This window comes from Palaemon carinicauda, chromosome 21, assembly GCF_036898095.1.
Source record: "Palaemon carinicauda isolate YSFRI2023 chromosome 21, ASM3689809v2, whole genome shotgun sequence".
Taxonomy (NCBI): Eukaryota; Metazoa; Arthropoda; class Malacostraca; order Decapoda; family Palaemonidae; genus Palaemon; species Palaemon carinicauda.
The window spans coordinates 55,580,866-55,599,657 of record NC_090745.1 but is presented as its reverse complement, the minus strand read 5'-3'; the positions used below and the strand labels follow the sequence as shown (position 1 = coordinate 55,599,657).

General features: G+C 37.1%; 1 protein-coding gene across 1 annotated transcript in view; it reads right to left on the bottom strand.

Moving 5' to 3' along the window:
• Positions 1 to 18,792, bottom strand: part of LOC137614911 (diacylglycerol kinase eta-like) — a 773,025-nt gene that overhangs the window by 447,070 nt on the left and 307,163 nt on the right. Inside the window, exon 10 of the mRNA XM_068344565.1 lies at positions 3,827 to 4,051. Within this exon, the coding sequence (XP_068200666.1) occupies positions 3,827 to 4,051 (225 nt within the window). The remainder of the gene's footprint in view (positions 1 to 3,826; positions 4,052 to 18,792) is intronic.

Here is an 18,792-nt window from a genome sequence, read left to right as displayed (position 1 = left end):
TACATGTGTAACGATCAACCATTCTGGCCCTTTGAAACTATCGTTGACTTTTTCCACTTAGCTGGGAAATCCTTCCATGTTATCGCAGTAGAATATATAAAGAATGGATAACTTTCCCCGTTGTGGTGGCCTGGGGGTAGCATCCTAGCCTGAAGATTGCCAGACTGGCAATTAAAGAAAGGTCATTGCTCAAAATGCATCTATAACGTTTAAAAACGCTTCCAGAAGAAGCTGGCCTGTGGTTGTCCCCTGTGGACGTGACACAACCGTAGCCAGTCAAAAGGTGTATGTGTTTTCTTCCACAGGGATGACATCATACGTCAACCTACTTAAGGTGACATTTTGTAGTGCGACGAACTAAGGAATCAAGATATATGGAAATTACCCTTAAATACAAGTACAGTACCATACATTGTCAAAGGAAAACTGAGCAATTGTAGAGCAAAGCAGGACAAGAAATGTTTATCTTTAGGTAATCAAATTTATGATTATGCCTTTTTTATATAGAAATGTTCATATTTTTACACGTTAAAATACAAGGAATGCTATTTTAAGTGGTATAAGCAACACGAAAATTGCAATTATTAATGAATGCACAGTCCCGAGTAGAATAAATCTATTATACACATAAAATTACACATGTAAATGGGCATCAACAGGTTTTGTGGTGAGCATATCTATGCTGCTGTTTTGTGTAATAACATTGTAATACAAAAATGCAAGAAAAAATGGATATTGCAACGGAGAGCGGAATAAATCTTTTATATATTCCCTAAATAAAAGAAATAGGTTTTGTAAAGCAAAAACAGAAAATAAATTATTATCTTTATGTACCTAAAATTATGATAGCTATTTACATAGGAATGTTCATACTTTTGAATTTTCCTTATACCATGTATCTATACAAAACATTACCTTGTAAATGGTATACAAAACATAAAAATTGCAATTATCTGCAAATGCAAAAACAAGAGAAGATTATCAGTGCACACATATAATTCTTGTGTAACTTATATTCTCGGCAATTTTGCATAATGAATACTGAATAACGCTAGGAAAAATGAAGATTGGAATGGAAAGCTGAATAAATATCCTATATAGTTAATAAATAAAATAAGTAGGTGTCTGAAAAAGAAGCAATTGTAAAGATGGACTAAAAATTTATATTTTACAGTAACTAAATTTACCATAGAGTTATCAATGTAGAATTGTTTAAAAAATTTTATTTTCTGTTTACTACGTGAAAATATAAAGAATAAACTTTCAAATGGTATACAAAACAAAAAAATGGCAATTATTTTGCTGCCTTTTTGCGTAATAAGTAATGAATGCAAAAAAAAAAAAAAAAAAAAAAAGATAAGATTAACATGGAAAGCTGAATAAATGTCTTGTACATTTCATAAAATATATTTAGAAAATAAAACAATAAAAAAATAAATTTCATAAACAATATATTTCATAAATAAAACAAATAGATTTTGTTAAAAAATAATCTTTTCTATCGTATACAGAAATTTTCATATTTTAAAATTCATCAGTGGATCATGTGAAAAAAAGAACGCCCTGTCAAAATCAAATGATATATGAAGCATGACAATTGCAATTACTTAATGCACAAAAATGTATAGAGAAAACCATCTATGCAAGCATAAATTTTTTGTGGAAAAGAAAGCCATGACCCGATTTACTGTGACCATACCTTATCTCTCATTTTGTGTATATAAACAAATTATGAATAATGGTAAAACAATGACGACTGCAATAGAAAGCTGAATAAACTTCATATACAGTATAATATATGTCTTGTCACAAATAATCTAAAAATTATATAACAAATCATAGAACAAAGCCAGACAACAAATTTTAAAATGTTTGACTAAATTTACAATAAAGATTTTTGTATAGAAATGTTTATATCTTTATATTTATCCATGAACCATGTGAATACAAAAAGAATGTCCTTTCAAATGGTATAAGAAACGTGACAATTACACTTATAAATGTACAGTACTGCGTAGAAAGAATCATCTATGCATGCTTAAAATTATGGGTAAAAGTGGGCATCCAGAGGCTTTGTAGTGAACATATCTACTCTGCCATTTTGTGCAAAAACTATGTAGTTAATAACGTTTTCATTAGGACCAGCGTCCACCATCATTCAGATGCAAATCTAATATTTGTTGGATAACTACATCATTTTTTTTTTCTTTTTTTTTTTTGTGAATGTCGAGCTTCAGCGGATCTCGGGCTACCAGACAGGACGTTTCCAACAGACTTTATCTGCTATTAAAGGTACATTCAGTCATAGCAAATGGGAACATTGAAATACAAAGAGCTTATCTCCATCATCCTCCAAAGGTTTTTTCTGTTTATATCTGCAGATCTGACCATCTCTTCTCTTTGAATTCAAGGATTCCGTAATTGTGTCTCTTTTAAAAGAGCAAAGTAGATTTATTTAGGGGTAATGACCGGATTACGAGAGGATTAAAAGGGAATTATCCTTCCCATTCCAGGTAAATTACAAGAAAGGCATACTTACTATTTTGTTAACAACTCAACAGGTAAAAAAAAACTTGCAAAAAGTAAGTCCCATGAAAACGGAACTAAATTAAAGGAAAACAAGATGGTTACGACAATGTATTCTGTATTATATCCATTTGTTTTTATCATATTTCTAATCCACTTATTTCTTTCACATATATTCAGTAACAGATATTTATAAATGGAAGTCGCACAATTTGGAGATGGCATTCCATTTCAAAATAAATTGTGTAAAGCAACATATTCCATGACCGTAAGTTTTTAAACAAATGTACAACTCTATAAACTCTGAAATTCAGCCGAATCTCATTATTTTTGCCTCCTAATTACACATGCAATCAACATGTGTGGAGATTATTGCCAGATGTGTAGACGTGGTTTCTTTCTCCTCAGTTACATCAACAAAAGGATCTAGAACATTGATTCTGTGTCTTGAGCTATTTTTAGACCTTGTTAAAACTTGAATTAATTCTTTATTTCTACACATCCAGCTTTCCTTCCAAGTGATAGTTTTCTTAAAATTGCATTTATAGAAGTTTTGAGATTCAACTTAATTGGACCATTAGTAGCTCAAAGGCAAGACCTAATGACGAAGAATGCTACAACTCCGGTTTTCCAAATAATTGTGCCTCATCAGTAGGTACTGTATATCTTTTCAATCAGGTAGAATTATTTTGTGAAATATCAACACATATGACGTGTCTAAAATAGTAAACAAAGAGTAAAATTAAACGACCATCATATATCACTATCCATTATCATTACTAAAATTAAAAGATTAACCAAACGACCGAGTTAACATGAAATATTTTAGGAATAATATTTTAGGGTTAATTATAAAGACTGCTCTATGGGAAAAAGGAGATATTGTCAAATTCATTTTCTAATAACCAAGTCAAGACCAATTAAGATGGATGGTTGACCAGTAGTAAACCACAATTTAAACTTAATAAATACCTACTCATTAATGTGAATATACTTTTTTTTTCAATTGATTCTGAGATAAATTAACAGTGTTTTTATTATTAGAAAAAATGCATCTAGATTTTCCAACTAGGGTTGTAGCTTAGCTAGTAATAATAATAATAACAATAATAATAATAATAAAAATAATAATAATAATGATAATAATAATAATAATAATAATAACAACTGAGTTTTAAATTGTTTGTGAAGGCTAAACTTACTGTGTAAGCATTAAAATTTCCATCAAAACTTATGAAATTCGTAAAAGAGAAAGTTACTTTGAAAACTTGATCTAATTGTATGCAATAACAGGACATACTTGGCCACATGGGGAGAGAAACTAGGGGATTGATAATTGGAAGATGTCTTCTAGATGATCGTCCAGCAGCTGAGCCCCTCCCATTCCTTCGGCTGGTTGATCCCTGCACTGCAGTCTCTCCACATTTGCTCTTTTCTCTCCCTGAAGTAGATGAAGTAACACTCAAATTTGAGATGTCTGTACCGGGACTCTTAAACGTTGAACCAGTCGAGATGCGCCTTGTAGCTGAAAAATGTAGACAAGATTAAACAAACAAATGAAGGAAATAAATGAAGGAAGTTAACCCTAAAATATGTTTTCTCTCACATTTTTCTATTAATTTTTTTACATAAAATTCAATTGATTACAGCAATTATAAAATTAAACGTCACACACTTATCTCAAGATATAAACCAACTTATCACCTGAACAATGACTAACTTCACTGTACATTTAATTTACCATAAGGCTTCACAGAACTATAAATTTTACTACAATAGAAATTTTAAATTTTTGTTTTCACCATTTTTAGAAGGAGCCTTTCCCGAGAAAAAAAAATAAAAGGTGATCATAATAAGGAAGTGTTCAGGCAGTAAGAGGAAAACCATTATATGTTTAAGAAAAAAATCATCAATCATAATTAATCTTATCTGCTGTGTCAAATTACCCCGACACTTTCTCCTGATATTTTGTAGACAAAAAGATCTAGAAAACACTGGCAGGAGGTAACTGCTTTCCCTATTCTTTTACATGGTTGATTATTCTAACACAGAACAACAGTTGAAAATAATGAAAAAGCAATTACATTAGTTATTATTCATATCTTATATCTTTTTTTTCTTTTTTTTTTGCTAACTATTTGTTAGTTCCAATGATTTTATACTCTTTGCCATTCTAGGAAGATAAAACGTCTGGAGCTAGATGTCAAACAATAATACTTGGTGAATATTTAGTAGCCAATTGAGCTAAGTGAATAGATGCTGCTGAGAATTTTAGTTGCATTTGTAGGATACAACAGAGATTAATCTGTGCGGTAAAAATATGACATGTAGTGATATCAATTTAGATGAAAAGGTGGAATTTTACCAGTACAATGAGTCAAGCTAGAGTTGTAATATCAATACAGTGTATGAAGTTTCCATACTGTTAAGCTACACTTATGTACAATATCTGAGGAATGAAAATGCAGCTGTTTAGTGCTGCTAGGTGTTTACTAATGACTATTTTGAACTGAAAAGTTTATATATTTCATTCTTTCATATGTGAAACTTTGATGCACAGTAACTGTTGTAGTAAATAACAGTATTTAACTTAGTCTTAACTTAGTGGTAACAGCTTGAAATTGTATTATCATCATCATTATTATTGTATTCCGGGAGTAGACCCTCTTTCAAACAAGTTTTATTCAAAGTAATTGTTGCCTCAGTGGAGTAATGAACTTGTAATGAACTTTTTCTATTGTTCTTATTATCATTTTTCTCTTCAGTGCTGCATTCTGTCAGTAACAGTGAAAGGAACATACTTCATGAGAAAGGTATTGGAGACAATATCATTCATAATTTATTTTCTATAATTTGGAATATACCAGTACACATTATTAAACAGATATTGAATACATAATAAGATCCTTATTGTGGACCACTTTCACTATGGGTTTACACACAAGTAATAATCACTTAATGTACACACAATTTTGAGTCTGAAGTATTAGGAAAAAAATATAAAATCCTTTGACTCCACCGGTTTCGAGCAGGGAGGTCTTGTGTTAATTTTCAAGACTGAACTGAAAACAGGATGTGTTTACGGGAACTTAAATTCGATTTCAGGACCTTATATTCGATTTCCTGCTTTGACGCTGGGTCTTTCACCTATAAACTTTTAAATATGTTGTATCCCTGAATACAGAGGAATTGAAGGCAATGAAGATGCTGGTAAAGCAGTCAGTTTTGACACGATTGAATACATGTAAAATAATTAACAAGAAGTTCACTCCAATTCCATTAATTAAATCATTACAACAAAATCCATCAAATTTCAGAATTGTGCGAATCATTGACTCAGTCAACGTTACTGTCTCTAGAAACTCTTTGACAATAATAGTAGGCACTGAATTTGCGATTTCAGTGGCTGTTTTCAATTCTGCAAATGCCTCGTCATTAGTTATGGATTGCCCGAAGGCAGAGGCGGAAATGCCTAGAAAGCAATTGCCTCTAGCGGGTCAATGTGCCTGAAGAGATTAGGCGATGAAATTCTGCATCCTGATATTCTCTATTTCGGCCTCCAGCCCTGTCACAGCTGTCATATTCTTGGTGATACATGATACATGTCGAGATTGCCTAAGCTATGGTTGGAGATAGACCTTATACATATCGGCAATAATGTCCCTTCATGCATAGTGTTGAGCTCAGTTCCTTATTATTGTATGAAAAGCCATTCCAATATCTTGAGGCGCTTGCTGTCAGGAGCATGGCCGAAGACATTATTATTATCACTACTTGGTAAGCTACAACACTAGTTGGAAAAGCAGGATGCTATAAGGTCAGGGGCTCCAACAGGAATAACAGCCAAGAGAGGAAAGGAAACAAGTAAATATAAAATATTTCAAGACAGGTATCATTAAAATAAATATCTCCTTTATATACTATAAAAACTTTAACAACAAAAAGAGGAAGAGAAATAAGATAGAATAGTGTGGCCGAGCGTACCCTCAAGCAAGAGAGCTCTAACCCAAGATAGTGAAAGACCACAGCACAGAGGCTATGGCACTACCCAAGACTAGAGAACAATGGTTTGATTTTGGAGTGCCCTCCTAGAAGAGCTGCTTACCATAGCTAAAGAGTCTCCTCTACCCTGACCTAGAGGAAAGTGGCCACTGAACAATGGTAGTGCAGTAACACCTTGGGTGAAGAAGAATTGTTTGGAAATCTCAGTGTTGCCAGGTGTATGAGGACAGGGAAGAATATGTAAATAATAGGCTAGACTATTTGGAGTATGTGTAGGCAAAGGAAAAATAAACTGTATAAAGAATCCAATGTAGTACTGTCTGGCCAGTCAAAGGACTCCATAACTCTCCAGCGGTAGTATCTCAATGAGTGGCTGGTGCCCTGGCCAGCCTACTTCTTATATTGTTGACTATGTTCTCCCCTGTGATATTGGAGTTATGTGCTTGGAGGCAATGCACTCTTATTGCCCCCTTTTGCACGTGGCAAAATAATCTCATAGATAGACTTATCGTTGTCATACCGATGAAAGTGTAAAAGATATCCCTGGACAGGGGATTTATATCGGTATATGACTTTTGTCTTCATTATTAGGTTTCGTGTTTTTGCCGATTTGTAATATAATGACAAGTTCACTTCGGCCTCTTTTAAAGTGGCAACACATTGCTTTTTATCATATTTTGCAAGGCTTTTTTGTCAGCTAAGTAGTGTAAGTTCATTAGGCCTTTATAGAAAACGTTTATTTTTGATGGGGTGTCAGCAATATTAGAACATTTATTCCTGTATTGTGCGAGCAGGCAGTTAGGTTGTAACTGAGAGGCGAGGTGAATGCAACTACACTTTATTAAGGAATCATCAAGTTTCAAAGTAGTTTAAGTTCATTAGGCCTTTATAGAAAAGGTTTAGTTATGTTGGGATGTCAGCATTATCAAAACATTCATTCCTGTATTGTGCAAGCAGGTAGTTAGGTTGTAACTGAGAGGCAAGGTGAATGCAACTAAACTTTATTAAAGAATCATCAAGTTTATATACAGCAATTTCCGAGGAAGAACGTCTCAAAAAGTCAAATATGATAAGGCTTGTGCTAGCATGATAGCACTGGTTGGTCTATTAACAGTGCCATAGTGCAGGGGAGAGCCAGTGATGAGTTAAAAAACCAAAACCGTTGCAGTGTACGAACGTGTATGAAACATGTGTTAGATGGTTCTCCCCCTTAAAATGACATACATGTGGAATGAGGTGGCCTGGTATGAGAGACGTAGTGTAGGCAGGTCATATTGCAGGAGATACGCAGGTTTAAGGTGATCAATGGAGACCCAGTCTTCTTTGCCACTAATGTTCAGCAAGAAAGCCTTGGTTGTTCAACGGATCACAAGGAAAGGGCCCGTATAAGGGGGCATTAGTTGTAGTTTGCTGGTGTCATTGCACAGGAAAACTTGCAATGACTTGTGCAAATCTGTTGGTATGTGTTGCTTCACTGGGGACTTGTAAATTCTGTGGCATAGAGTAAACTTTTCAACAATGTGATGTAGGCCCTGGAGATTGTCGGAGGAAGTTGCAGACGGAAAAAATCAGCAAGGACGACCAGGGGGTTGCCATATACCATTTCAGCTGCTGAGACATCCAAGGGATCTTTTGGAGTGTTCCTTAATCCCAGGAGGACAAAGGAAAGCTGGGTAAACCAAACATTGCAGTTTCCATGTGAATGGCTTCACGGCAATGAGTCGAGCAGTCGATGATGGTAAACAAATAACGATGTCCTTGTGATGTGGGTAAGGGCCAAACAAGTTGACGTGATTGTGGGCAAGGTGATGCTGAGGTTGAGGAAAGGTGCCCACTCATAAATCCGTGTGCTCATGTACTTTTGAAGTTTGGCATGAAGTACAGGCACGAACCCAAACCTTAGCATCCTAAGTACTACTGTGTCAAATAAACTTCATCTTCAGTAGCTGTGCAGTAGATTGGCGATAGGGATGTGAAAGGCCATGAATTAAATGAAACACCTGTCGGCGCATGGGAGCAAGTATCCACAGTCTAGATCAACCAGTACTGAGGTCACAGGGGAGGGTAGCGTTTGGGTCCTCAAGAGGGACGTCTTCCCAACGGAGGGATGTGCAAGATGTCCTGCATGCTTGGTATTCTGGGTAATTTTGTTTGGCTTCTGCCAGGGCATTGTAATCTAATCCCAGATGAATGGCGGCCAATGTGTTCCTTGACAGGGCACCGGCAACAGGATTCACTTTCCCAGGGACAAGTTGAAGGGTCCAATTGTATTCAGACACGGCAGAGAGATGTCGGCATTGACAGGTGGACCCGGCATCAGACTCGACTGAAGGCGTGCACTATAGGCATGTGATCCGTGCGAATGACGAAGAGCATATCTTCCAAGAAGTGGAGGAAGTGACGGACAGCCAAGTGCACCGCCAGGAATTCGCGGTCAAAGTCAAAGCAACCAGATTCCACCTTGGATAGTTTGCTACTGAAGAAGGCTTACGGGAAGGGCGAGCCACTGATCACCTGCTTGAGTACTGCACCAATAGCGATGTCGCTTGTATTGGTGGAGAGAAGTAGAGGTGCATGGGGCACAATAAAAGTGTGAGCAACAGTGGTTGATAGGGCATTCTTTGCCGTTGCAGAAGGCCCCTTCTTGAAGGGGACCCCACCTCAGGTATTTTGGCTTGCCCTTGAAGGAGGCAAGAGTAGCGGCAATGGCTGGCAGGAAACAGTGATAATAGTTTATCATGCCCAAGAATTCTTGTAGTATTTTGATGGTCCAGGGCGTGGGAAAGTTCTGAATGGCTGCTACCTTATCAGGGAGGGGTGAACTCCTTACGAAGTGATATGGTGCCCTAAGAACCATACTTCGTTGGTGCTAAAGCTACACTCGTTCGATCTGTTGTTGGCGGCCGAGAACGATGCGTAGGTGCCGGAAGTGTACTTGTTTGGAGGAAGAGAACACAAGTATGTTGTCCACGTAACATACACAAAAGGAGAGGTCCCCTAAGATGCCATCTATGAGGCGTTGAAAAGTGGCTCCAGCATTACGAAGGCCAAAACAGGAGTAATTGAAAGTGTATGTACCGAAGGGGGTGGTGATGGCGGTCTTGGGATGCCTTCTGGGTTCATGGGCACCTGATAGTATCCCTTCAAGAGGTTGAGCATGAAGCATTGTGCAAGTATGAGGTCACATCGGCAATGTTTAGAAGGGTGTAGTGATCCGGTTCTGTCTGCATGTTCAGGCACCTGAAATCCCCACACGGATACATCTTTCTTCTGGACCATGCGTAAGGGTGATGATCATGGGCTGGAGGCCTTTCGGCAAAGGCTCATTCGTTCCATTTCAGCGAACGTTTGTTTGGCGCCTGCCAAACGATCTGGAGCCAGACGACTGAATCTGGCGAACACTGTGGGTCCTTTTATCTTGATATGGTAATAAAGGCAGCATCTGGCGGAAACAGTGGGTGTTTGGCGAAGCTCTGGATGGAAGACTTCCGGGTACAACGTGAGGAGGTGAGCGTAGCCGCTGCTGGTGAGCTGATGTGGAAAGCGATGTCGGAGGAGCGGGTTGAAGAGGTGAGGATGGGTAAGAGTCTGCGTTGACTAGCTGTTGGTGAGCGACATTGACCAGGAGGTGATAATGTGAGAGAAAATCCACGTCGAGGATTGGCAATGTGACATCAGCAACAAGACACTGCCGGTGATATAATAATGTAAGATTCTTGTAATCATGAGTGGGTATCACAGATCCATTGGCAGCTACCAGGCGGATTTTGGCAGATTTAGACAGACTAGGTCATATCATGGAGAGTGGATGTGGCAGAAGAGAACGGCAAGCACCCGTGTCTACATAAAATCGCACGCCCATACCTGCATCATGTAAAAAGAAAAGATTAGTGACAGGGGAGTCTACCGCCACAAGCGATTGGCCTACTTACACATTTTTTGGCCACTGGCTACCCTTCAAACATTTCTTTGCAGCTGCCCTGAATCTGGAGTGGTAGTAGCATAACTACGGCCAATGGGCAGCAGTAAGTGGCTGGAGAGGTTGTTGGTGGGGAGTGAATGAGTGGTGGGTGGTGGGTGGCTTTGTCGCCGGCCCGGCACGTCACAGGGTGGACATCTGTGTCCTACCGCATTCACATCAACTATGGTTGATGATTAATAGTTGTACCCATCATCAGGAGTGGAGGCATTGATGGAGGTCTTGAAGGTGGTGAAGTGGCTGTCCATAAGGATGTTGACTTTGGTTATCAGGTTCATCATGGTCAAAATATCAATATTGGGGATGGCAGCACGTACAGCTTCGAGAAGTGGCCATTCCCAAAAGGTACGATGTAGATTCACTTCATGAGGAGAGCCGTCTACAGCAAGTTGCATGCGAGTGATACTGGTCATTTCCCTGAGGGTGAGAGACGCCTTTTGGTTCCCTAACAGTTGTTGAGAGAGCTGAAAAAGTTTGGCTATATGGGCGGCTGGCGATGGCGAATACTGCTCTACGAGGTATTTTTTGAGGGCGTCATACACTATTTGGGTGTCCCCTTGTTCGCAAAGCTATTCAGAGATTTTCAGGAAAGTGTCCTTGGGGATCTCTGTGAGAAAACAATCTGCTTTGAGGCTTTACCGAGTCATGCCCTTGATGCAAAACTGGACTTAAGCATGCTAGAACCAGGCGAACGCTTTAATGCTTCTCCGCTCGCAAAGGGCAGCAGTTTCACTGAGGTGGCGTGTACTGCAGAGGCAGGTTCAGTGGACTGAATCTTCAAACTGTGGGGCACAGCAGTGAGGGAGCAGGCGGGAGGGAGCGGAAACCCCCCTGGTCACTAATGTGTGAGCAGGCAGTTACTTGTAACTGAGAGCGAAGTGAATGGCAGTAAACTTCATTAAAAAATCTTCAAGTTTATATACAGCGATTTCCAAGGAAGAACGTCACAAAAATTCAAACATGATAAAGCTTGTGCTAGCATGATAGCCGAGGTTGGTCTAGGAACAGTGCAGGGTAGAACGAGTGATAAGATAAAAAATCAAGACCTTCATAGTGTACAAGCGTATATGAAACACATGCAGTGCAGCACTATTAGTCTGTCTAATTTTTTATCTGACAGTTAATATCCTTATTTGAAAAGCCATTACTGTATTTACTAGGAATTTATTTATTCTGTCGAATTCCTCATGAGTGCCTTTTAATGTAGAACAATGTGAAATGGCTCTCTGAAATGATGGTGATGAAAGTGATAGTTCATGGAATGTACAAGTGTTGGTGGAAGGGGGTTCAAAATCTGCTCATGAATGGCAGAGGCAAGGGACAGTGAGATTACCCTAGCTAGCAGGACAATGCCCAAGAGACTGACCATATATACATATGATCAGCACTCAAGCCTCCTCTCCACCCAAGCTAAGACCAAGGGGGGTCCGGCAATGACTGCTGATGACTACAGAAGGTAGACCTCTAGGCTCCTCCAAACCCGCCATCCTTAGCTCACAAGGATGGTGAGGTTGCAGACCCTACAAGAAACTATCAAGTTTAAGCGAGACTTGATCTTCCATCCGACAGAATGCCAGGCAGGGACATTTCCAATAGGTCATGTAAAGGGGGTTGCTGTTGGTAATAAGTGGTATTGACGTAGTGTTGGAGATGCTTTTTGGGGTCGTTTAAAGAGTGGTTTAGGGAATGGTGTTGGGAGTGGTATTGGTGGTGGTTTTGGTGTTGATGCTGATGTTAAATATAGTGTTGGAAGAAGTGATGGAGGTCATTTTGAGGGTTGTTTAAGGGCTGTTGGTGGTGTTGTGAGTAGTGTTGGTGGTGGTTTTGGTGTTGGAGATGGGAATGATTCGGATTCTGAGCTGGATCATGAGACTCACCTGGGCGTTGCGGGTGTCGTGATGTTCGGCAATCCTGCGCTACTCATCAGAGGGGAAGGGTAAGTAGTGGTGTGAGGATTGAACGCAAACCCTCATTCATATGACAAAGCTAGGTAGACAAAGGACTCAGCGCCTCCAAAGCTCCACCCTTTCACAGGTAATACTCAGATGACAGTGACACCTGCTGTTAATATACAGTGTAGCAGATTTTTGCAACTCTTCACAAGAGTATTGGACTTCCTGGTGGCAGAGGCCAATGCTTATGCCTCTTACATGAGGGAAGAAAAGCATTGGACTGATATGACTCCGTGGATCCCAGTGGATGAGGTGGAGATGGCTACAGTTGTCATGATGGAGATGTGTCAGGAGCCATGAAAGAACAGTCCTCGAAGAGGTCAAGCTCCAACGGCTCAATATCATTAGTACCTACTGACAGAAGGTTCAGTGTCGCTAACTGATGATCGTTTTTTTCTCTTTCAATTGAAAGGTTCAAGGTTTTGCTTTACTTCACTCTTCTTTCTAACACTTTACTCTAGACTTTAAACCCACCGCTCCCACCAATAAATTCATCACACCATTACTATTATTCCAATTAATAAAATGTAATCACTTAGTGTGCTCCTGGGTATTGCAAAATAAGATTCACATGTTAAGATAAAGAATATCCACAAGATAATAAAATGTAATCACTTAGTGTGCTCCTGGGTATTGCAAAATAAGATTCACATGTTAAGATAAAGAATATCCACAAGAACTTTATTTTTTCTATCTTTTATTACAGTTTCTGTTATACAAAGATTTCTTTACTATCTATAAATGCAAGTAGTATTATGTTGAAAGTTACGTTAGGAGACTGGTTTTTTTTTCTAATAGATTAATATTTCAATCAAAGCATTCACTGTGATTAGACATATCACAAGGACTGCAGAAGGGAGAGTTAATGTTTATGTTAACATAAGCACAAAGGATCTTATTTTACATTGAGTTCACTCAAAGTCCATGGTCTTTTTACAGTCATCTCTTCTATCGCAGAAGGATACTTATTTAATTACACCAGATTTGCATTGACCATTGCTTCCTTTACTAACTGTACATAAACAAAATAATGATGTAAGTTTCAAAAAGCCTAAAATAATAACCATCTCCTGAACTGTTGAGAAACTACAGTTTGGGATGTGAATTTTTGTCTTTCGTTATCTAAATCTATAATGGTACCCTGGAGTGTTTACTAAATTTTTGGATACACTCAAAATCATCAACCAGTCATTGATCACTACATTTTAACACAGGTAGGAAATTTAGTGTATAATTGCCAGTAATTTTATTAAATCTAAATGGCAGAAGGTGGGGTTCTGTTATTCACTGAATAATATATAAGAGGACCATGACTGATGCCGAGATGTTTTAACTCCTCATCAAAAATACAATGCATTTCTTTTGGGTTACAATATTTGTCTTTCAGTAAAATATCTCATGAACTTTGCTTATGCAGACTTTGTATATTGATGTGAAATATTAATATCTGGTGACAACCATGGACATGGTCATTGATGGAAAAAAAAAACATGCTATTTTTTGGAATTGAATGTATTCCAGTTGTGTGGTTAGTTCCATAGAGTAAATCAATAACATCATCAAAGATTTGGGAGTATTCTGCATTACCTTCTACTTTTCTCAATTGTTTAATGTTATATTATTCAGCTCTATCCAAGCTTCACTAAGGAGATCTATATTCAGGTGGGATATGTTAGTTGGAATTACTGTTGGTGCAGGATCACTAGATTACCAGTTAGAGCTCACTTGGAAGGTTAATGCATGACAAAGTACCAGTCAGGATATGGAAGTGAGTAGGCTAACCTGTACTAGAAGCTCACTAACTTTCTTTTATATTTCTGAGACTGTTAATATCGTCCAGATGAAGAAATGGTTGAGGGGGCTGGTTTATCACCACACCCACAACACAGGAGCATGCTGTCATTAAGGGTTAAGTAAAGTGAACAGAAGGTATATTTCCAAATAAGATCTATTTGTACTGCCTTTGCTGAATTGCTAAGATAACTTAGAAAAAGTTTCTTGGACAAGGGAGGATTGGAGGGCAGAGTAATTCAATAGACCTCTCTGACCATGGACAGCACCCATGGCTTGTGATAAAGGACTTCAAAACCCTAATAAAGATGGGAGGCATTCCCCCAACAGGGATCTGTTGGGAAAGACCGTCATAGCATTCTCCTAAAATTCTAACAAGTCCTGTTAAGAGTGAAATCCTGATGGCTCCCCACATTACAAAACGACTCCCTTCGAGAAGAAAATTCAAGAGACAATAGGGAGATATGGGGGTTATTAAATAAAGTGACCTCAAGTACCACTTTGCATCTTGGAGTCCATTTGTGCTACAACATTATTGATTTCAACCTTATCTAATATAGGGCGAGAAATCAAAGAGTATTTCGGCATACCACACACTGTCGCAAAACATACCACACACTGTCCCAAAACACTTGTTCCCTATGCATAACACAAAATTCACAAAGACTGCTGCAACCTTGGAAAACCCTACTGAAATAGTTCTGAACAATTCAGGTAATCCAAAATAAAAGATCCTAATGACCTGCAGTCTTCTTTACAATAACAGTTAAAATATTCCCTATTACAGAATCTGTGGAAGATAGAATTTCAAGTAAGTTCCCCACTTAATTAAAAATAAACAGCATCTCATTAGTAATCCAGCTCAAAAAATCTGTATTCAGAGATTTTTTTTTTGTTTACATTAACAAAAGGTCCAATAGAATTTACTTCCAAACCAATAACAAGGTCACAATTGATTTATTTCACAGACCACAAAATGATTCGGTGAGAAAAAATACTTTAACACTAAATAGGAAGCCAAATAAATAGCTTTTCTTTGCACTTGCGATAATAACTTATCAACTGTATTAAGATTTGGTAAACTGAGGAGTAGAAGATGTTTAAGAGAAACCCCCTTGAGACTTGAAAAAATCGAAACTTACCTTAAGCAATTGTTTGGATACCTTTCAGAAATTAATTTCTTTAAGTTAATGCCAGTTGAATCTCTCCATTCACTAATGATGTTATCTGTATTAAGGATTACATGGTGTTCTGTCACCGATGTATTCTCTAGGGCCCAGAGTAAAACCATACTATATGGTTTCTTGTAAATACAAAACTACAAATGAGTAGTTACGAATTACGAGCTTCAGCTCTTCATACTTAGCTTTCAGGCCTTGACAGTTCCATTGGAAGACAGAAGAGCAAATATTAGTTAACTTGTTGGAGGAGGACTTATGTGAAGTCCTGAAATGTGAGTTCCGTGAATTACTAGAATTCTATGAGTTTCTTTGTGAAACTAGGTCTTGCTACGCTTGGTTTTACACTTTTCTTAGCAACCTTTTGATTTATTTTCCATGGTGGATGGGATAGTGAAGCTTAACATAAATTATATATATATATATATATATATATTTATATGTGTATATATATATTATATATATATATATATATATATATATATATATATATATATATATATATACATATATATATATATATATATATATATATACATATATATATATATATATATATACACACACATATATATATATATATATATATATATATATATATATATATATATACATATATATATATATATATATATATATATATATATATATATATATATATATATATCACAGTTTTCAGAAGAGTCATATTGTATGCTCTGAGATCAGGGCAAAAATGTTGCCCGAAATGACAACCTTAGTGTCTTGATGATCGAGTTGGGAGCCACACGAAATTGGAAGGACAGGTTCTTGTAAGATTTTCCTGTTTCAAGATAATGTAGGGCAATTGCAACACGATGGTGGCAGAGATCCAGAGGAAGGGGAGGTGTCGCTTTAATGAGAGACATAAATTCCAAATCCAGAGGCAAGGTATTTGTTTCAAAAAGTAATTTAGAAAGTAGTATGTTCCAATTACCTGGTCTAGAAGGTGCACACTATCTAGATCCCCAACAACCATAGATTTTGACAGTCTTCATCTAAATCTTCGTCCTGCTTAAAAACCACTTCTTACTATTATAGCTAAGATACAAGATGATAGAAAGGCCTATTTTGTTTTTGTTAGCAATTTCAACGCTCACCATAGTAGTAGTTAATTTCTGTTTCTCCTGCTGATTACCATGACATAAGTACTTTGGATTTTGCCTCTGAATCAGGCTGTGACCCAATCATAAGTGACGCTACCTACAGACCTGGTAACTGCTTGGACCTAGTATACACTGACTTCCCTGGGGTTATAACAAGCAAGGTTGGTTCTCCAGTTCGGACATCTAATCATGCCTCAATTCTAATAGTAGTGAAGACTGAACTGCCTGTTCCTGATGTGTCATACTCGTGTAAGATTTATATAAAATCTCTAACAGACTGTAATGGTATTTTGAGTGATATTTTGAACTTGAATTTGTCATAATTGTATAAGTGTTGAGCCTAATGTTCTTTTGAGAGAAAATCTGCTAAGAAATGGATGACAACCAAACAACTAAAACTAAATGAAAATAGAACTGAGTTAAATGGTGGCTGGAAGTAAAACAGCATAAGAAACTTGGGTGATATTAAAATAAACATAAATAACAACTCGGAACCTATATCTAGTATAGATCATGATCTAGGCGTATCTTTATCTTTCAATGACCAAATAAATAAGGTAGTAAAAACTACTGGTTATCATCGTAGACACATTGAATATGTAAAGAAACTAGTGAGAAACTGTGTTATTACCAGGTTTGACTACTGTAACTCCATCATCTACAATTTACCAAAAGTGCGACTTAAGAAATTACAAAATATAATAAACAGAGGAGCAAGATTGATGAAAGGTGTCCCACCCCAAAAAAGAATCACTCCTACACTAATTGATTTACTCTGGCTGCCTATTAAAGGGAGAATTGAGTTTAAAATAGGTATAATAACTCATCAAGTTATCAGACTGTGATGTTCAAAATATCTAAGAGAATTGCTACATATTGTATAGCCAACAAATCCTGTTGATACGAAAATAGATACAGATAGTATCAAATTATTGGAACTACTAGATGTATGTCTAATGTAGGGTCTGGAGCCTTTGAATATGCAGCCCGGAGACTATACAATAAGCTCCCACTAAACATAAAAAAGGCTGAAGATATCAAGGCTTAAAAGAGTAAACTGAAGACTTCCTTGTTTTCTAATCGCTTCAGTAGTGTGGATTTGACAATAAATGAGCAACATGTCGTGTGAAATATTGAATGCTTTGGAACGAACATGATAAAATGACTGTGAAGGTCCTGTAGAGAGTAGGGTTCCCCTGTTGCAAAGAACCAGAAAAGTAGCCCTTACAGTAAAAGTAAAGTAACATAATTCTTCGGCGTATCCCTTCCTGTGTGCTAAAGTGACACTTGAAAGACAAACCCTAATTCAATGATATTTGTAGATGTGTTCATTTGGAGAAACAGGAGATCTATCATCTTTGGATGGGTAACAGATCAGATTTGACTTCAAATAACTATACTCAGCTAAGAGCATTTGCTCAAGGAGTTTATGCTTCAACTAAGAAGGATTGCAATTTAACCATCAAAGAAACTCTTTCTCGTACATAAATAGTGGACTTCAGTTTAATCTGCACTCTTTGGTGCAGACACAACTGTTCCTCCTTTACTTAAATCAGATGTCTGTTATTCACTGTCATAAGGAAGGAGACCCTTTTATCTGATGTGTTTGACAGTAAGTGGAGTAATGAGAAACTTGATCTTCCTCATTCCTGTTTTCCTAAGGCTAAAATAACTAGTTTAGCTTTTCGGTCTTAGTGAAATTGAAACACTCTTGATGGACCTTTATGCCTATGGAGGTGTAGACCCAAATGGTAGTTATCCTTTGTTTTTTATAAAGACTGCAGATTTCTTACCTCCAAGTTATCTGTTATTTTATGCAAGTTTGCAAGAAGAGCTTATTTAAGCAATTTTTGGTAAATTGGTAATGCTACTCCATTATGTAAATCTGTTTGTGGTAGCCCCAGACCAGCTGATTACCACCTAATTTTCATAACTCCCATATCCTATAATGTTTTTGAACGTCTCTTTCTCAAAAAATTTAAATAGGTTCGCTGAAAGTAAACATCTGTACCTTGGTTTGCAATTTAGCTTTCGTTAAGGCATTGGAGCATATATATATATATATATATATATATTGCAGGTTTCATTGAACACAAGACGATGGCTTAATTTTACTATCATATATATATATATATATATACTGCAGGTTTCCTTGAACACAAGATGATGGCTTAATTTTGCTATCATATATATATATATATATATATATGTGTGTGTGTGTGTGTGTGTAGGTATATATA